This window comes from Talpa occidentalis, unplaced genomic scaffold (genome assembly GCF_014898055.3).
Source record: "Talpa occidentalis isolate TD23 unplaced genomic scaffold, MPIMG_talOcc4v2.1 talOcc4.8, whole genome shotgun sequence".
Taxonomy (NCBI): domain Eukaryota; kingdom Metazoa; phylum Chordata; class Mammalia; order Eulipotyphla; family Talpidae; genus Talpa; species Talpa occidentalis.
Window position 1 is genome coordinate 65,116,541 of NW_023605194.1, and position 20,494 is coordinate 65,137,034.

General features: G+C 51.3%; 3 protein-coding genes across 4 annotated transcripts in view; 1 reads left to right on the plus strand and 2 right to left on the minus strand.

Annotated features, from left to right (window-relative positions):
- Nucleotides 1–2,255: 2,255 nt before the first annotated feature.
- On the minus strand, nt 2,256–6,931 carry CCDC116 (coiled-coil domain containing 116). 2 transcript variants are annotated; one of them, XM_037496193.2, is made up of 5 exons: nt 6,857–6,931; nt 6,407–6,523; nt 5,132–5,695; nt 4,395–5,009; nt 2,256–3,245 (listed from the first exon to the last, which is right to left on the minus strand). In XM_037496193.2, the coding sequence occupies exons 2-5, from the start codon at nt 6,476–6,478 to the stop codon at nt 2,433–2,435; spliced, it is 2,064 nt and encodes a 687-aa protein (XP_037352090.1). In that variant the 5' UTR covers nt 6,479–6,523; nt 6,857–6,931; the 3' UTR covers nt 2,256–2,432. The 2 variants fall into 2 exon arrangements, with proteins under 2 accessions (XP_037352090.1, XP_037352089.1); XM_037496192.2 differs by having other exon boundaries at nt 4,371–5,009.
- A 2,254-nt stretch (nt 6,932–9,185) lies between these two features.
- Nucleotides 9,186–11,031, plus strand: YDJC (YdjC chitooligosaccharide deacetylase homolog). Its single transcript, XM_037496142.1, has 5 exons — nt 9,186–9,379; nt 9,469–9,628; nt 9,834–9,933; nt 10,074–10,251; nt 10,400–11,031. The coding sequence occupies exons 1-5, from the start codon at nt 9,216–9,218 to the stop codon at nt 10,767–10,769; spliced, it is 972 nt and encodes a 323-aa protein (XP_037352039.1). The 5' UTR covers nt 9,186–9,215; the 3' UTR covers nt 10,770–11,031.
- A 4,113-nt stretch (nt 11,032–15,144) lies between these two features.
- The window catches only part of UBE2L3 (ubiquitin conjugating enzyme E2 L3), a 47,773-nt gene continuing 42,423 nt past the window's right edge, over nt 15,145–20,494 (minus strand). The window contains exon 4 of the mRNA XM_037495637.2: nt 15,145–17,642. Within this exon, the coding sequence (XP_037351534.1) occupies nt 17,488–17,642 (155 nt within the window). The 3' untranslated portion in view covers nt 15,145–17,487. The remainder of the gene's footprint in view (nt 17,643–20,494) is intronic.

Below are 20,494 nucleotides of genomic sequence, written 5' to 3' on the forward strand. Positions count from 1 at the left end.
TCAAATCTAATCCAACTTATTTTGATGGCTCTAACTCCAAAACAGATCATGAATTGTCTATCCTGTGTTCCTATCACTACCCTAATCCAAGCCACCTCATGTCCCCTTTAGATATCTATTACCCTCTCCAAACAGATTTTCCTGCTTATGATACTCAAGCCTTCCCCACCCCCTGCAGCCTGCACCAAGATATTCTACACTCAGAGCCTAAAAAATTAAAATTTAAACATTGTCAGTCACCTACTGAAAGCCTTTCCATCGCAGCAGGATCAAAGGATGATGAGCAGAGCCTCCCTGATGGCCTAGGGGTTAAGTCTCAGTGTTACTACTTGGCCAGGGAGCTAACCCACGTATGGCACAGCAAACCTCTCCAGTCTAGCCCCCTGCTCCCCTTAATAGTGTATTTCAGTAAATCTACCTGTTCTGGTCCCCATTCTTTCTTTGGTGAATCCTCTCACCCCCTGTACTCTGGCTTACACCCCAGTTCTTCTATGCAAAAAAAAAAAAGACTTGTGAGAAGTGAAAAAAAAGGATGACAAGCACACAACAAGCAGTCTCTTTGAGAGGCAAATTCAGGAGAATTTAAGTGGAAACCCCAGAACTAGAGTAGGTGAAGCCAACATAGCTCTCCCTTGACTCTTGGGACCTGGTGGCTTCTTGCTCATTGTCTCCTTTTCTGGCTTCCCCTCTGCACCCACTTGTACCTCTCCCATATCACCCAACGACTAGATGCTCAGGTCCAATTATGACATGTCCTGGGGGCCCCTGCTTTCCAGCGAGCTTGGAGCAACCTGTATGGCCTGGCATGGAACCTCCTGATTCAGGAGTTGGGAACTACAAATTGGGAAGATAGGGAGCCAAGGGAATACCAGGACAGGATCAAGATTCTTCAGTGGGGGGCCTCCCTGGTGGTGCAGGGGTTGAAGACAGCGCTATCAAGCTATTGGCAACCCAATGCAGCACAATTTCGATTCCCAGGCCGGTCAGGGAGCAACCTACATGGTGCGGCAGACCTCTCCTGACTCGCCCGCTGCTCCCCTCAGCAGTGTATTTCAGTCAGACTGCCTGTTCTGTTCTCCACTCTGTCTCTGGTGGATCCTTTCACCCTCCACACTTCTGACCTGTACCCCAGTTCTTGTATGCACAAATAAATCTTTAAAAAAAAAAACTCTTCAGTGGGAAGATGAGGGTGTGACATGTCAAAGGGAGCAAGGAGCAGCCCCTAACAGAGGAGCAGTCCTCTGGAAGAAGGAGTGATGATGCAGGGGGCTTTTGAGGGAGGGGCATCATGAGGCCTAAGAAGTTTGAAAAGCCCAGAAGGTGCAGATTTTTTTTTAATATTTATTTATTTATGCATACAAGAGCTGGGGTACAGGCCAGAGATGAGGGGGTGAGAGGATCCACCAGAGACAGAGTGGGGGAACAGAACAGGCAGATTGATCGAAGTTCCCTGCTGAGGGGAGCAGAGGGCGAATCAGGAGAGGTCTTCTGTGCCATGAGGGTTGCTCCCTGGTCAGCTGGGGATCGAACTGATGCTGCAGAGGCTGCGGATTGCTTTAACCCTTTGCGCCACCAGGGAGACCCAGAAGGTGCAGATTGAAGTGGAAAAGAGGACTTGTGTTTTAGCAGATCCTTAAGGCCACAGGGGTCAGAGTACTGCCAGCTGTCATGAAGGTGACTTCAGGGGCCTCCCTGGTGGCCTAGGGGTTAAGTCTCAGTGCTATTACCACCACGGCCTGAGTTCAATCTTTTGCTGGGGAGCTGACCCACATATGGCACAGCAGACCTCTCCTGTCTCACCCACTGCTCCTCTTAGTAGTGTATTTCAGAGGTGTATTTCAACTAATCAGCCTGCTCTGCTCCTGTCCTCACTGTCTCTGGTGAATCCTCCACCCCCCCCCCGCCCCGTTTCCTTCCCCTGCACCTCCGATCTACCCTAGCTCTTCCATGCAAAAAAAAAAAAAAAGGTGGGCCCTCCCTGGTAGCACAGGGATTAAAGTCTCGGTTCTCTCCTATCTCACCGCTGCTTCCCTCAGCAGTGTATTTCAGTCAGTCCACCTGTTCTTCTCCCCACTCTGTCTCTGGTGAATCCTCTCACCCCCCTGCACCTCTGGCCTAGACCCCAGTTCTTGTATGCATAAGTAAATAAAATAAATCTTTAAAAAAAATGAAGGTGGCTGCAGCCAGCGCTGGCCATTTGGAGGTGCCACCCAAGGGCAGCTGTGCAGGTAGGGAGATTGAAACCTCTTAAACCACTGCCCCATCATTATAAGAATCATTATTTTTTATTTATTCTGAGAGTCTCAGCAAAGTTGAGCTCTTCATGGGCACATGCCCTCTGCTTAGGGTAAAATGTATGGGCAGCAGGGTGGGCAACATTCAGACAGAGCAGGAGTAGTGGGGAACCAAGCACTTAGGGTGTCCAGGAGACCTCACGGGGGATCACCATGACTCATGTCTGAGGAAAGGCTGACTGGGGTTTCCCCATGAGGCTCCAGGAGGCTATGGGGCTCTCCCTTCTCCCCAAAGAAGCTGTCATCCACCTCACTGCCCTGGGTGTCCTCCTTATTTATTGCTTGCTTGAACTGAGTGGAGCCCATGCTGGTGCTGGGGGATGTAGAGAGCTTGAGCTCTGATGGGCTCATGAGCTCCTGCTCCTCTGTTGTGGTATTTTCCTGAGAGGTAAGCGGGTCATGCAGCAAGTCGCTGTGGAGAGAGGATGTGGTGCCATCCTGCTCTCTGTTGGTGACCAGCTGTGGCACTGTGGAGGGGAACTCCTTGCTGGGCTGAGAGGTCTGCCAGGAGGTCTGTTGGAACCCCTGTTGGGAGGCCTTCAGGGACACCTTGGGGGAGGCCTTCTGGGAGGCCTGCGAGGACATTTGCAGGGAGGCCTGCTGGGATGCCTGCTGGGAGCCCTGGGATGCCTGTTGGGCCCACTCAGCCTCCTCCAGCTTCTGCAGCAGGCAGCTCCAGTCAATCTTGGAGGACAGGTGGATGCAGGATCCCTTCACCTTCTTGAAGCCCAGGAAGAGGTCCATGAGCACTTCGGTGATGGGGAATGAGATAAAGCCCAGCTGTTTGGTAAGCCTCTTTTCATACTTGTACTTATAGATGAGCAAGGAGAGGGCCTGCTCTGTCAAGTAGTTGATGAGCTCCTCTTGCCAGGGGTTAGAGATGCTGGACTCAGAAGACTTGGACGAGATGGTGGGCAGTGGCTTCTTCTTCGCAAGCTTGTAATTTGGGTTCTGTGCAGCAGCCAGAGAGGAAAAGAGAGATATGTCACATCACCCAGCAACCCTGGGAAGTCTCTCTTCCTAGAGTACCCTCCACGTTACCTCCATGGACATCACACTTGTCACATCTCTATGCTGTCCAGTTCAGCAGATGAAAACAGGTCCTGGAAGTTGACCAACCCTCATGCTTCCCATACACGGGTCACAGTACTAGCCAAACCTGAGACTAGACAGCCTGGACTCCTGAAGTTTATCACCCTGATCATCATTCATAGGATGGAAGAGTGCCTGGCCTTGGTGGGTGAGAGGTAGGTAGGAGCTGTGCTGGGATTTACCAGGTGAGGCTACCGACATATTCTACTACACTTGCTGGCAGTTTCCTCTCAGCAAGGCAGTCACATTGGAGAGTCCTTGTCTTAGGTTGTGGGGTCAGAAGGAACTAGGCCTAGGATGCAGGACCCCACTTTGGGCTAAACCCGCTGTCCACAAGGGACAGGACATTTCCCACATGGGAGGACCTCTGAGATTCATTTGCAAATGTTAAAGAAATACCCAGAGTAAAAAAGAGTCTTTATTTGTCTTTGATAACAACAGGATTCCTGGTTCCCCATCAGCCCCTCCCCTGCTCAGGTGGTTTCCACAGGGCAGGTCAAGATGCCTTGGGCACCTGCCAGTGACAGTAGCTACTAGGAGTGGTGTGGTGGCTATAGAAACTCTTCCTTTGCACACCCATCCCTAAGCCCTCTGGTCCCACCCTTGAGGAGGCCATTTCCATATACAGTGAAGTAGGAGGAGAGTAGTTGTCTACCAAGGTGAATGGGGTGGTGGTGGTACACATGGGGGGTGGTGGTGGTGGTGGGGTGGGAGTGGTGGTGGTGGTGGTGGGTGGTGGTGGCGGTGGCAAGACAGAATGCAGGGGGAGGCTGGTGGTGCTGTGACTGGGGTTGTGGGGTGGGCCTGGTCAGAGGGCAATTCTACCACAATTCTGGGGGAAGGCAGTGTGAGGTGCAGACTTCGCCAGGGCTGTGGCCTCTGGGGGAAGGTTAGAGAGGGCCTGGAAGTGGGCATGGGTGATCTTTCTACTTCACCATCCTGATCAGGCACCTCCTGCCTGGGGGAGGGGGAGGGGTCACGGACCTTGGATTCTTCTGTGGGTGTCACCTGTAGTGTGAATCTGGTGGACCCCTGGGCACTAGACACAGGGGAACCGCCTTCCTTAGGTTTGGCCCGTCCTCTGTCCTTGTTGCTCTTTCTCCAAACCATCTTGGAGTTGGAAGCTGTGGAGGGGATCGATTCATTGGGCTCCTTCTCATCAGTAAGGGTGATTGGCTTGGAACCTGGCATGGGGTTGGAATTAGGCCCTCTGGTGGCCTCCCATTCTGTTGATGGGAAGAGAGGACAGCCATCGTGGCGGCGGGCACCACTGAGCTTGTCCACAGCCTGGTTGATGATGTGCTGCAGGGCAGGGAAGAGGTGGTGCTCTGCCAGGAAGTCGAAGGTACGGTGGGGCTCTTGGAGAGAACAGTAGCCAGGGAGGTTGAAGGGCAGTGGCTGGCTCAGCAAGGACTGGATCTCTTTGTTGAACTCTTGTTTGAGGAAAATCAGATCCTCCTCTCCAATCCCTGCCTCTGATGTTTCAGGTGTGCTCATGCTGGAGCCCATCAGGCCTGAGAACCAGGACAGGGGCTGCTCCGAGGTCCACTGGCTGCTAGCCTGGCTACCCAGTGACTCCCAGAATAGGGAGTCACTCTGGGAGCTGGGTAGACCCAGGCCTTTCTGCAGAAAAAGGGGGAATCTCAGAGGTGTCCAGGAGCAGCCAAATCAGGCGTGGCCCTGGCCCCAGGCTCTGGACTGGGATCCATTCCACACCCCTTCTATACCATGAACCCAAATCTCACCCCTTTATTCTCCAGTCGCAGCAGTCGTTTGAGGTTCTTCTCCATCAGTAGTCTGTTCCTTATGGGTGGCAGTGGGCCTAAACCATGGGCACCCAAGTAGCTGTCCTGGCTATGGGAATCCAGCCAGCCAGTCATGAAACTGCTGGGAGAGTCAGACATGGAACTGGAACAGGATGGGTAGTTGTTGGGGTGTCCAGTGCAGAGGCTGGGCTGTGCACGGTGCCGGAGCACAGTACGAAGGTTGGGCCGAGTACGCCTGTGCTGCCGACCCCTTGGCACCTCCAACGGGTCTTGCACCTCCACCAGCGGCACCCCAGCCTCTGTCTTCATGGTGGCCACTCGCTCAGTTGCCTCCTCCACCACCGTCTGTAGACTATCCAACACCTGGCCCTCAACAAGGAAATCCAGGAAACTGCCAAATGACTGAGGGCTCTTTGGCTTTCTGCAATGACTGTGGAGTCCTGAGCTGCCCGTGGGGCCATAAGTTGATGGTGGATGTGGCATGGGGCCAAGCTTGGAGGCATGCCCCATTTCTGGGAACAGTGGCTTCTTAGGTGGCTGCACCTGAGCAAACAGGCATATCACAGTGGGCAGAGGAGATCACAGGGGGAGGGGCCCCTGGGGTCCTCCTAGGGCATCATGAGCTAGGTAGGGAGTGGGCAGCAGAGGAACTATATTTTGCAGTTAGGCAGCCATAGGTTTGGACTCTGGCTCTGCCACCTTCAGGGAATATGGCTATGAGCATATCTCCTTTTCTTTTTGAGACTCAATATGCTCTTCTGCAAAGTAAGGATCTATCTATTTAGGGTTGCCATTTTAGGTACAAAAGATCTGACCAAGTGTGAAAGCCCATTCTGCTTTCACAGTGGAGCATGAAAAGGCAACTACAAAACCCTTCTGAGTCCCACTAGGGCTCATTATATGTCCAGAGAGCAGGCCAGACCTGTCTCCATTGCTGGTCTAAACGGTCGGCCTTTGGCCCTGACCCCTGTGCTCCTGCTCACTGCCTTCAGTAGATTCATTCTTACAATCTAGGATCCTGTTCCACTAAGTTCCTCTCCAGGCCACTGGAGGTCAGGGGGCAGAGAGAATGAAATTGTAGGTGACTAGCACCCAGCAGGGGTCAGAAAACCATCAAGGTGATAAAGCCATCACTAAGAGGCCCAAAGGGGTGATCAAAGGAAATAACAAAGGGGACTGTGTGATCTTGGCCCCAGAGTTGGTGGGGAACATGCTGGGTGATCTAAGGGTCTGAACCCTGCTGGGCAGACTTACCCGAGCCATATAAGTGGTGTGGCCGGCCTCATCATCCGCCAAGTATCCGGAGTGGTGACGGCAGCTGGTCATGGTGTCGACGGCCAGGCCCGATCCCTGCCACCTCTCTCTTCAGTTCTGCAACACAGCCACGGAAATTCCTCTCTGTTCTAGGCAGGGAGACGGCGCGAGGTTCCCCCGTGTTCCTGAGCAAGCTTTCCTCCGTTCGTCCACCACGGGTCAGTGGTGACCGGGTTCCTAACTCCTTTGCTTCCCGCACTCCTCCAGCTTCATGCATCTGCCCTTCCTGCGCTCAGTCTCCCTCCACCTTAGCCCTCTGCATCTGGGCCCCGCCCCTGTCTAGAATGATCAGGGATGGGGTCGTTGCATCCTGCTTCCCACACCTCTAGGGCTGAGTGTGCGCGACCCTCCCAGACCTCCTCCCAGACTCTGGGCAGCTCTTGTATCTACCCCTGGCCAGGATCGTCCGGCTGCCGGAGTCCACGCCTCGCTCCGCGCCAGCCAGTGCGGTCTGCGCCCACTGGAGCGCGGCGACACTGTGCTGGGGTCGCCCTTCAGGCAACCGGCCTTCTCATTTGCATGCAACACCCTGATTGGCTCTCCACGGAGGCGCACAATAGTGGGGCGGGGACACATTGGCTCCGCCCCCGCATCCCCAGGCTGCCACGCCCACCTTCTCTCAGGCAGTGGGCAGAGGAAGATGCTGATGATCCACCCCGCCAGGCTGGAAACCCCTACGTTGGGACTCGGATTCTCCTTCCGCACCTGCCCTGAGGAGAGCTGAAGGGACAAAGTTTCTTCTTATCTTCTGTTTTTACGCTATTCTGGGCCTCCTGCTCTCTGCTCTTTACCAGGGTTCTCCGCTCGCCCAGTGTGGACTACCCCCGGGATCTGTCTTAAGCCCTTTTCCCTCAGCAGTCTGCCTGAGCTTAGTGGAGGATGCCGGCTCTAAGTCATAGACCTAGCTTCAATTCCCAGCTCTGCTGTTTCCTGTGGGTGTGACTCACACTTTCTGTTTCTCTGCTGTAAACAGAATTGAGCATTCTTCCATCTGGGAGTATATAAATTAAATAAAATTTTCATACAGCATATGGGGCACCCCAATAAGAGGCCTGTATCTTCATAATTTCTCCCTACTTTCCCCCTCTGCCCAGTGACTCCTTATGCAGTCTCCCTACCAGGTTTCACCTCCTGGGAGTCGCCCTACCAAAAGACAGCCCCCCCCACCGCCTTCAACAGAATTACTGAAAATCCCACCTAAATTCTGCCACAGTCTTGTGGTTATTTGCCACCAGATGGCACTCCTCGGGTGTAGAAACTGAGTCATTCACCCCTAACTCTAATATTTCTAATACACGAGTTGCCCAAGAAATATCAGTTGCTCCTTCCAAATCCCTAGGACTTCTGGTTTTTCCAGGAGCCAACTTTCCATTGAAGAATAATGGTTGGTTTAGGTCTGACAATCACAATTGAATACAATAATCTTTATGCCAACAGCTTGGGGAAGGGCTTTTTGAGACCTCTAACTTTTAAAATACCCATCAGGTGGGCATTGTTATTTGCAAGCATGGCTCTGCCCTCTCTGCCCCTGAGCTGCCAGGGTCAAGAGGACAGCAGGCCCAGGTGCATACCCAGAACTTCATTCAAGGGAGTCCCAGATCCACTTCTTCTGGCAGGGTAACCTTGGGTAAGACACTTTCCCTATCTGAGTCTCAATTTCCTCAAGGGTAAGACAGAAATGACATTACCAATCTCATAGGCTGGACATACATACTTTCCTTTGGGAAAATCAAGACAGGAACATCATGATGAAACTCTGGCTGTCAATCATGGTGACTGTTTAGTCATCTAGAAAGAAAAGTTCTCTAGACCATAGAGAAAAAAATGAATGTAGGAATGTAAAATTTGTAGTCCTGCACAGAACCCAAGAGACAGAAACAGGAGCTAATACTTTCTCAAACGAAGCCATGGACATAAGTTTTATTTAATTTTCTCATTGCTTAGAACTTTTGCTAATCAAAAGAAAAATCAGCAAAAGGCAAATAGATCATTTGTAAAAGAAGAAATATAAATGACTGAAAAAAGCATGACAAAGTTCATAGTCACTACAAAAAAATGAAACATTACAAGAATAACATTGAGGTGATCATCATTATCTTTGGGGTGGGGAAGATGATTAGGTATGATTATTTGTTTAGACAAACTACTGGAAGGATACTATCCAGAAAGTTAACAGTGGTCACCTCTGGAAAAGATAAGGGAGATTTTTTTTTTAAAGATTTATTTATTTTTATACAAGAGCTGGGGTACAGGCCAGAGGCACGGGAGGGGTGAGAGGATTCACCAGAGACAGAGCGGGGAACAGAACAGGCAAACCAACCGAAATACACTGCTGAGGGGAGCAACGGGCGAGACAGGAGAGGTCTGCTGCACCATGTGGGATTCTCGCTGGCCGGGATAGAACCACCTCTGCAGAGGCTGTGGACAGCTTCAAAGCGCTGCGCTCAACCCGCTGCGCCACCGGGGAGGCCAAAGGAGATTTTTTTCTGGATTTTTCATGTAAAATATTTTTATTTTTGCAGTTAGATCCAAGTTGCATTAAGTAGAGCCTTGCTCTGATTAGGGTAGATAGAGCACACGGAGCGCGATAGTGGGGTGGGTCGTTGCAGGACCACACCTGAACCCGTAGATGGCGCGAACAAAGGCGAAGCGCAGCCGCCTCTGGGCGTGGCTTAGGCCACGTCACGGGGCGGGCCTTGAACTCTCCGTCCTTCTTCCCCCGGATCCCCGGGTGCCGGCGAGGGCATCCATGGCGCGGCCGCGGGTGCGGCTGGTCGTCACCGCGGACGACTTTGGTTACTGCCCGCGGCGGGATGAAGGCATCGTAGAGGCCTTTCTGGCGGGGGCCGTGACCAGCGTGTCCCTTCTGGTCAATGGCGCAGCAGCGGAGAGCGCTGCAGAGCTGGCCCGCAGGTGAGGCGCGGCCCCCCGTGGGGTCCGGGCGGGCTTGGACGCCGTTCGCTCCGCGGCCGCCGGTGCTCCTGCTCGCGTTTCGCCCGCAGGCACCAAATCCCCACGGGCCTCCACGCCAACCTGTCCGAGGGCCGCCCTGTGGGCCCGGCCCGCCACGGCGCCTCTTCTCTGCTCAGCCCTGAAGGCTTCTTCCTCGGCAAGATGGGATTCCGGGAGGCGGTGGCCGCCGGGTGCGTGGCCTTGCCCCAGGTGCGGAGGCGCGGCTGCTGGAGGATGCTGACCATCACCCCCAAAGTGCCGCCCCCAGCGTACCACGAAGCCCCGAGGGGCGGGAGCTGGGCGCTGGATGCTTGCCTTGTTCAGACACCGGAGAAGCAACAAGGAGGCACTTGGAGGGGGTCCTCCTCGCTAGCTGGGCCCGGATGTTGAAGGTATCTAAGTCCTCTACTTCTAGGTTCGGGAAGAACTGGAAGCCCAGCTGAGTCGCTTCCGGGAATTACTGGGCAAGGACCCTACTCACGTGGACGGACACCAGCACGTGCACGTACTCCCAGGTGAGAGGGTTTGATTAAAATAAGAAAGGCTCACATTTTGGGGGGTGTTGATCCTAGGCAGGGAGCAATGCGCCCCAGATGGAGTGGGAAATGCCCCAGGTGACAGAACTTGCCCGTCTCTGACTCCGTCCGCCTCTCAGGTGTGTGCCAGGTGTTCGCAGAGGCGCTGCAGACTTACGGGGTGCGCTTCACGCGGCTGCCGCTAGAGCGCGGGGTGGCCGGCTGCTCGTGGCTGGAGACCTCGGCGCGCACTTTCGCCTGCAGGCTGGAGCGCGATGCTCAGGCTGCGGTCGACCCTTTCTCAAGGCATGGCCTAAGGTGAGCTCCCCCACCCCCTTCCCGGCCCAGCTCTCTCCGCCTGGAAGGGCTAGGCCCCATCCCAGATAAGTCCTGCCCCAGCCTAGTCCCGCCTCTCAGGTCTTTCTGGTCCCTTCTGCTGAAACACTCACCCCTCCTCCTTCCACAGGTGGACTGACGCCTTCCTGGGCCTGAGCACTTGCGGCCGGCACATGTCCGCTCACCGCGTGTCAGGGGCGCTGGCAAGGGCCCTGGAAGGTATACCCGAGGGCCATATCCTGACGGCTGAACTGATGGCGCACCCGGGCTACCCCAGTGTGCCTCCAACTGGGGGCTGTGGGGAGGGCCCCGATGCCTTTTCCTGCTCTTGGGAGCGGCTGCATGAATTGCGTGTCCTCACCGCACCCACATTCTGGGCCCGTTTTGCCCAGGAAGGCGTACAACTCTGTGCCCTTGATGACCTGCACTCCAAGAGACCTGGTGATGGGGATCCTGGTGAAGCTACTCTGGAAACCTTCCTAGAGCCCTCTCACCTGTGACCCTGACAGTCAGCCAAGCAAACCTTTAGTCCTTCAGGAGTGGAGGCCAGGGGAGGAGTCCTTGGCACAGCCCAGAACCATACTCAATAGTGGGTTCTGTCACTACCCTGGGCAAGTCCACATGGCTCGGAGTGGAGACCAGAGTTTTGGCAACCCCCTTTGGCTTCAGGATGGACCTGTGACAGCCCTGACAGTGCCCGCCACTCTGCAAAATGAGCAACTTGTTTAGGCACATTTGGGAGAAATTGCTTATTAATAAAATAACATGTATCTTTTATTTATTTTTAAGCATGTTTTCATTTATTATTTATTTGTTTTGCTTGTTTTGTTTATACAAGCACTGGGTACAGTCAGAAGCGCGGGAGGGTGAGAGAATTGACCAGAGCCAGAGTGGGGAGCAGAGCAGGCAGAAGGACCGAAGTACACTGCTGAGGGGAGCAGCGGGCGGCAGGAGAGGTCTGCGCGCCATGTGGGACCCTCCTCTGGTGGCCGGGAGCAGCCGGGGATCGAACCGGCGCTGCAGAGGCCGCAGGCAGCTTTGCAACCCAGCGCTCAACCGCTGCGCCACCGGGGAGGCCCAACATGTATTTTTTAAACTTGGGTATTTTATAAACTGCCCAGAAAATCTTGACAGACTTAAGAAAGAACAAAAGCTCTTCTTGGGGTTCAATTCAGGTCACTGACCCAGCAAAGATATGTAAAACAGGCTTCACATTGTGGTTTTGCTCATGCTGAGATTTTCTTTATATTTTGGGAGTGGGGGAAGAATGTCTCACTAGGCTTTTTTTTTTTTTTAAAGATTTATTTATTTATGCATACAAGAACTGGGGTACAGGCCAGAGGTGTGGAGGGTGAGAGGATTCACCAGAGATAGAGTAGGGAACAGAACAGGCAGACTGACTGAGATACGCTGCTGAGGGGAGCAGTGGGCAAGTCAGGAGAGGTCTGCTGTGCCATGTGGGTAGCTCCCTGGCCAGCCGGGGATCTAACTCGTGCTGCAGTGGCTGTAGCTAGCTTCATAGGTTGTGTCTTAACCCCTTGCGCCACCAGGGAGGCCCTTCTTTTTTTTTTAAAAGATTTATTTATGCATACAAGAACTGGGGTACAGATCAGAGGTGGGAGGGGTGAGAGGAGTCACCAGAGAAGATTGGAGAGCAGAACAGGCAGACTGACTGAACTACACTGCTGAGGGGAGCAGTGGGCAAGACAGGAGAGGTCTGCAGTGCCATGTGGGTAGCTTCCTGTCCAGTGGGGGATTGAACTCATGCTGTAGAGGCTGCGGATAGCTTCACAGCGCTGCGCTTAACCCCTTGTGCCACCAGGGAGGCTCTCACTAGGCTTCTTTGGTGGGGGGGGTATAATCTCAATTTTTTTTTTTTTTTTTATATAAGCACTGGGTACAGTCATAAGTGTGGGAGGGTGAGAGAATTCACCAGAGCCAGAGCGGGGAGTAGAGCAGGCAGATTGACGAAGTACACCACTGAGGGGAGCAGCGGGTGGCAGGAGAGGTCTGCACACCATGTGGGACCCTTGCCTGGCAGCCGGGGATCGCTGCAGAGGCTGTGGGCACCTTTGCAACCCAGCGCTCAACTGCTGCACCACCGGGGAGGCTCTAATCTCAATTTTGATTTAAAATGACATCTGCTTTTCAAAGTAAGCAATCCTTTGTCATCCAAGGGGACAAGTCTGGGGAGTTGATAGGAATACATTTACATTTTTCTAGAAGGGTCAGTCTTCTGTAGAAATGGGATCCCAGATTGCTAATTGGACCTGTGTTATGTGGATATACTATGATTGGGACCTGTGAGCCTTGGATCAATGAGATGTGGGGTGCAGATGGGGAAGGTGGGGACAGGTTCTCAGGAGCAGTCCTGCTTGCTTCAGAGGATGGGAAGGCAGATGGAACACCACATAGTCCTCTTGTCTCATGTGTCTCACATTATTGTCTCTATGCACCAGGCATACCAATGTCCCCATTTTACAGACAGGAGTGCTAGAGCGGGACTTTGAACTTAAACTTTTCATTTATTTGCCATGCACTGTACCAGGCTTGGTATCAGTTGCCAAAAGAATTCCTACCAGGCAATCTTGAGGAGTATGCAGCTTTCTGAAGGGTTATAGATGGGATCTTGCTCCTCTTTCCTGCCACCTTCTACCCCCCACCACATGTACCCCTAACCACTTGACTGTACGTTAGCTCTTTTTCTGACTCCATTTTCCATCCTAACCTTCCCTTGATCTTGATTCTTCCAGCCAGACTCTTTCCTCCTACCTTTCACTCATGGCTGTGAACTGGATCACAGTTTGATTCCTCCAGTTGCCCTGACCTTTCCTCACCTTAGCCTATTGGGGTCTGGCCATACTCCTGCAGGCTGCTGGCAGGGGTGGCCCAAAGACTGTCTTTTAGCACAGTCACTTCTCTTGGGGATTCTGCTGTTCTGAGAGGAGGAAGCAAACGGCTTTGTGTCTCAGAGGCTCAGGAGAGGTGATGGGTGTCTGCACAGATGCTAAATGAAGCTGCAGGAGTGCTTACTGTCATGGAGAGATAAGAAAGATGAGGGTCTAGCACTAGGGACCATGAGCATTTAGGAATGAAGAGGAGAGAGGGATGTGGCCAGAGTGGGAGGGTAATCAGATAGTGAGGCCCATTTCACAAAGTGGTAAGGAGGCAGAGGGCCACAGGCCTCTTGTGGGGTTGGTCATTGACACCCACCGGAGAGGTTTCTTATGTCAGGCCTGCTTAGGCAATGGGATTACTCATTACTCAATCCACTCATTCATTAGTCTTTTATGGAGGTTGTGCACTGGTTCTGGAACACATAGCAGCCTGCAAACTCAGTGTGATATACACACTTGGGGATGATTGCTGTGATCTGTGTTGCAATGGTGGAGTGGGGGAGAAACACATGGCAAACTGGGCCAAAGTGGGGTTCCTAACCCACCCAGATGGGTCAGGGAGTGCTCGTCAGTGATTTCCCTCCCTGGGCTTGTTATGGTCCTTGCATAGTATTGGGTAGCCCTTTCCACTCTGATCCTCTGAGGCCTACTTGGTGCCTCCAGGAACCCTGTCAATGAAGAATAACACATTCCATTCCCCCAAGAAATAGCCATTTACCAGGTATTCCCTGGGCTTGGCATACTGAAGTCCCACCTTCAGCTCCATTCCCTGGATTGGTGCTACTCCTCTGTGTTGTATAAGGGAAGCAGGGAGAGAAAAAGCCAGAGGAGAGGGGGCAGGAAGAACTTAAAGTCAGCTCTGGCTTTGTCTTTGACTGTTCAGGTGGCTGCTCTGTAGGGTGGGGCACAAAAGTGCTGCCAAACAAACCAAGTGGAGGCAGAGCTGAGATGCTGCCAGCCCATGGCCTTGGCAATGTGGAAGTCCTGGGGACTTGCCAGAGGAGCCTCAGGAGGCCAGAAGGTCACAGAAGCCATGCTACAGTCAGCACAGGAATCAAGTACGCCCATGAGGTTGTCCTGGGACTCAGAGGATATAGTACTGGGACTTAGCAGATTGATCTGCTAATGACCAGAAGAAATGATCATCTTCCTTTCTGCTAAAGGTCACCCCAAAAAAGGTTCCCCTGGGAGAGCTGCATACCTGACAGGACAGGCCTGGTCTTAGCTGGTGTCAGGTTCCCAGGCAGCTGAGAATTTTTAAAGTGTCACAGCTCTGGCTGGGTCCTGTGCTGAGTCAGTGCGACTGAGAGTGCCTAACAGGCTGCTCATCTAGGGATTGGGAAGTGGCTTTTTTCCCTTTTGCTTTTGGCGTAGAACTGGGGTGTAGGCTAGAGGTGCAGGGAGTGAGAGGATTCAGCAGAGACAGACAGGAGGGCAGGAACAGGCAGATTTCCCTTAATACAGTAAGGAGAGCAGGGGGCAACACAGGAGAGGTCTGCTGTGCCATGTAGGTTAGCTCCCTGAAGGGGATTGAACACAGGCCATAGTGGTGCCAGCACTGAGACTTAACCCCTAGGCCACCAGGGAGGCCAGGGAGGTAGCTGACTGGAATAATTCAAGTCAATGGCCTAAACCCCACCTTCAAGTACACCCTCCACTAGTTTCATTATCTTGATCAAGATAGCCAAACTTCTGGGGTCCTAGTCTGCTCCCCTTGTGGCTCACAGGATCTGAAATGATGTGTCTGGATACAGAGGAGGCTGTCCCCTTCACAGACACACCAGAGGTCCTTAATGATCTGGACCAAGCAACCTTTTCTGTTCCTTGGAGAAGACTAGAACACTGTGCACCTCTGACAGAGGAGCAAGCAGGCAGAAGCTGCCAGAGATTAGCTGCCCCAGGAACCTGGGCCCTGGCCACCCAGTCCCCACCTGAGAGCACAGGTACCTGGCACTGCCCACCTCCATTAAGGAAGAAACCCACACAACCAAACCAGTATTGGAGAGCATTTTTATTAAGGGCAGCAGACCCAGATTGCAGCATCTTAGAAAGCCTATTCTCTGTCATGGGGGGAGGAGCTGGGAGGACAGGAGGACCCGGCACACTTCACTTCTAGAACCTGACAGGGTGAATCCCTGAGTGGGCTCAGGTCAGCGGTGGCTGCTCCCCTTCTCCAGTGGACCCAGCTGTTTGTTGTGGAACAGCCAGGGCTGCCAGCCAGTACTCAAAGCCTGCCAAGGGCTGAGCCACACACAGCACTGGCTGCTGAATGGAATAAGCTGCCCAGGCCCAAGAGGGGGAAGACCACCCGCTGCCTCAATCTCCAAGGGCCAGGCCTCTGCTGAGTCCCTGAGAGGGGCTGCCGGCTCTGAGAAAGATATCCTCCGGTGAGGAGCGGAGAAGTGAGGGGGTGACAGGCGGGCAGAGCTGTGCTGGTAGAAATATGAAGCAAAGGGACAGTTTCCAAGAATGGTGATATTTCTGGATTTAGAGAAGCAACAAGAACAAATGGTGTCTTATGTGGACAGCTTCTGACAGAATTTGGCATTTTATTACAAATCTGCATGAGTGAAATGAAGCCCATCATCACCTTTCTGCTAGTGAGATAGATGCAGAAATAAATGCTGGTCTGGCGCACTTGCCACCTTGGGCACACTGGAGTCTCCAGATCTTGCCCCTTTCATACCTAGCACTGAAGAAACTGAGTTCAGACAGACCACAGGGGCAAGGCACCTGACAACTCAGTGACGGAATGCTAACTACCCTACCCATCACTTCCCACTTCTGCAGTTAAAACCAAGCTCTTACAGATTTATAAGTCCCAGAAAGGTCTCAAATTATAGAACCAAAAACAGTTTAAGTCTTCTTCCCAGGATCTAGTCCGCCCCCCATAGCCAAGAAGGGGAAGCCACCAGTGACAGAAGCAGAGTTGGTGACACATGGCATTTGGACCACTGGTTTTCTTGGTGTGACAGGTATTCTCTGTTTCAGGGACAGTCTCACTTGCTTCGAAAAGACATTAACACTCAAATCCTTACAAGTTCATCTGATGATAAATTCTAAGGTCAATTTTTTATTTCTACAAAAAAAGGCAGTCAAAATAATATAAAACACATGTAAAGGATATTGAGTGAGCTTCAAATGGAGCCTAACTCCGCAAAGGCTGAGTCCAGAGGGATAGGGAAGCCGTCTTGTTCCTGGCCTGGGTGCTCTGAAGGAAGCAGCCAGCAGGGCACTGGCGACCCCAGACTGGTGCTGGCTATGGCTGGAGTCCCGCCAATTCCAACCTCGAAAAGGGTCACACTGTGCCGAGGGAGGAAGGGCTGGCCATGGTGGGGCTGCTTGCATTGAGGAGCTGGAGAGCAAACTCCGTGGCACATTCAGATGGAGCTCGGTGACAGATGAGCGTGGAATTTCAAATGGACATTCTGGCTTTCACGTTGTCTGCAATGACATCTTCTAAAATGGCTGCAGGAAGAACACCAACCTATAGCCGCAGAAGCTTCTCTGGTGAGATATTCCTCACACAAGTGTACAGTGTCCTCTGGCTGAAAGGCCCTTGGGGGTCACCACAAACCTGATGTTGCAGGGTTTCCCCAAACAGGCTGAGCCAGCCTGGAGTTCAATCACACACACACAGATATCGGGATTTGCCCATTTAATCAATGTTGTTGTAGTAACATTTGCTAGATTTTTACGTAAGAGCTGGGTCTCCCTTTTTTTCTGGGGATGTGGTGGTGTGGTGGTGATTTGCTTGTTTTAAAATCTTTTAGAGGAGTCATTTTGTGGATGTTATAAACTCCAGTCAAAAACTGGAGAATATGAACTAACTCCCACATCAGCAGTGCTACACAGGAGAAGAGAAGCCACCAGATATCTAAGTGCCGTCTCTTCTCCTTTGCAGAGGAGACCAGGTCTGGGTCTGCGGAAGTGAATGAGCGAAAAATAAATTGAATGTGAGAAAGTGGGTGCTGCAAGGGAAGTAGATCCACTCTTTTTTTAAACATTAAGGACTAAATGTAAATTGAAGATTTTGGATAAATTTGGACAAGAAAAGAAACACCATCCTTTTAAAGTAGATTGAAGCAGTGATTTTTAAAACAAAGAAAGCAGAACTAGAACATCTTAAATTTTTAATCCTTTCTTTACAGGTTACCTAGACCACTTTTGATTAAGAAAACTGTAGAAAGTTAGTAACTGCCACAAGCGAACGCCAGGCGGTGGCACGTGTCAATTTTCCACAGAGTCCTGCTTTGCGGGGTGTCTGAATGCACTGCTTGGGGTCTCTGCTCACACTTGCTGGAATCAATCATGGCAGATTTTAGTCCACAGGTCGCTTTTCCCCATATTTCTTTGTAAATTCTTCAGCGTTCTTACAGAATTTTTTACGGTCCTTAGAGTATTCTTCAGCTAGATCAGCCCGAAGTGGGTGCTCGGGCTGGGGGTCATTCACCAGTGCTATGAGGGACTGGATTACTGCCAAGAAAAGAATAAGACATTACTGGTTACAAAAGTTTCAAGAAAGGGCCTAGGTGAGAAATACAACTCCGACTTTAACACTGCTTTACATCTGTTTGCATTTAAGACAGAAGTAGCCTCCTATTTATCTAAAATTCTTGCCACCAGCACTCAACCCATCTTTCATCTATAATTGGGTGAAAGTGATAGGGGCAAGGCACCTGACAGCCAACACTAGAGCAGATAATTGTTCAGAGTGATTCCTCGTCCCCCTCCCTTCCCCCCCCCCCAAACCTTCAGGAACTGAATATCCCCCAACAACTCTAATGCAGTCAGTTCAGCGTAGTTTGAATAATGATTACAAGAACAAAGGGGGTGTCATGAATGCATAACCTGGTAAATGCATAATGAGGCCCTTCTCAAAGACCCTTAGGAGCTCCTAAATGAGCCCAAGATAAATTCATATGACCACTCTCTCTAATTGACAGCCCAGGGTAGATTTCACAATGCTCTGCCCAAAGTGCAGTAAGTCCCAGGTATAGAAGATGTAGGTGAAGAGCAGAAGGTCCACGAACCCCAAGGCGCCTCAGAAGTGGACAAGCCACTACACCACCTTACGCACTTGCCCTTACCCCTACCATGACCAGCACCTCTAGAATGCTCATTGCTTTGTTCCTAGCAAAAAGGCATTTCTCCTCTGCACTGCCAACAATAGATTCCTTTATGGGAAGGGGGTAGGTGGACATGCTTTTCACCCCAGCATTACAAGGAATGGATGAAAATGCTAATGCTGGCTAACTCATACTCAAAGGCACAACCAAGCAATAACATCACGCTGAGTAAGGTGAACAGCATGTAGCTGTGTCATCAAAAGACCAAGTGCCCCCACCTCTGCTTATTTATTCTACCAGGTGAGATGGAGCAATCGAGATTTCAGTGAACATGGTGGGCACAGAGTAAAGGTGAGGTGGCATGACACATGCAGAGAAGATGGGGTCCAGGTAGAGTAAGGAGGAGGGGTGTCTGAGCAAGGAGGGGCAATTGTGAGGAGCAGACAAGGCTGGAAGATCTCAAAATATCTCTGCAGGCCAGGCTATCTCTCTCTAATTCAATCCCGAGGCCACTCTTGGGGGACAGACATGACCACCTCTGGGGCAAACATATCACCTCCTTTTACATACCCCTATACTCTCTCTAAGAGGAAGCAGGCCTTGGATGTTGGATGTTTTTTTTTTTTTTTTTTTTAAAGATTTATTTATTTATTTATACAGTCAGAAGCGCGGGAGGGTGAGAGAGTTCACCAGAGCCAGAGCGGGGAGCAGAGCAGGCAGAAGGACCGAAGTACACTGCTGAGGGGAGCAGCTTCGCAACCCAGTGCTCAACGGCTGCGCCACCGGGGAGGCCCAGGATGTCTATTTTTATCTCTATTTCAAAATTTATCCCTTCCATATTTTGCCTTGCCCAACTGAGCAGAATGATGATAAAGCTATTCTGTTCCTATTTCCCCAGCTTCACCCACTGGTATTCCACTGTTTGATATATTTCTATACATATCCTTAAAAAAAAAAAAAAAAAAAGGCACTGCTTCATTACTGTAGGAACCTCACAGGGTTAATGATAGGTTGATTTTGTGGAGGACCCTGAAAAGTTTTCATGTTTTCTTGCTATGTTAGGAATATTTGGGTCTCTGCTTCTCACTATGATCACCTTAATACCTATATTAAGACTTGCTTTTCAAAAGATACTCACTTAGCAAGTTCTATTTGTCTAATTTTTTCCTGAGAATTTGACTTTTTTGATCAAGTCTAAATATTTTCAAATTTATGTAGTGATTCTGATCAGTTCTTTCATTCTTCCTCTGCTCGCTGGGTACATTTCTGGTTCCTCAGCTTAGTGCTAATAAAATTCAGCTGAACTTAACTTTTTTTCTCTTTTAAATTTATTTATTTATACATACAAGAGCTGAGGTGTAGGCCAAGGTTGGGGGTGTGTGTGAGAGGATTCATCAGAGACAGAGTGGGGAGCAAAACAGGTGGACTGACTGAAATACACTGCTGAGAGGAGCAGCAGGCAAGACAGGAGAGGTCTGTTGCACCATGTGGGTCACCTCCCTGGCGGGGGATTGAACTTGTTTTGCAGTAGCTACAGACTGCTTCATAGTGCTGATGTTTAATCCTTATGCCACCAGGGAGGCCCTGAATTTAGCTTGTTTTCATAATAAGAACATTGATAGCTATGATTGCTTTTTCTTTTTTAGGTTTCTTTTTATTTACTTATGCATACAAGAACTGGGGAGTAGGCCAGGGGTGGGGGGGTGTTGAGAGGATTCACCAGAGTCAGAGTAGAGAGCAGAACAGGCAGACAGACTGAAATACACTGCTGAGGGGAGCAGCGGGCAAGACAGGAGAGGTCTGCTGAGCCAAGCAGGTTAGCTCCCTGGCTTCCCTAACCAGGATAAACCTCATGCTTGATAGCGCTGAGACTTTAACCTCTGCGCCACCAGGGAGGCCCCTATGACTGCTTTTTCAAAGCATACCCTTGGCCCCCATCCCATCACTCTTCATATAGAGAATAGCACTCATATTTCAAAAATAGTATAGCCCCAGTTTCTTGATCTTTTATTTTATTTTTTTTAAAGATTTATTTATTTATTTATACAAGCACTGGGTACAGTCAGAAGTGCGGGAGGGTGAGAGAATTCACCAGAGCCAGAGTGGGGAGCAGAGCAGGCAGAAGGACCGAAATACACTGCTGAGGGGAGCAGCGGGCGGCAGGGGAGGTCTGCGCGCCATGTGGGACCCTCCTCCGGTGGCTGGGGAGCAGCCAGGGATCGAACTGGCGCTGCAGAGGCCGCGGGCAGCTTCGCAACC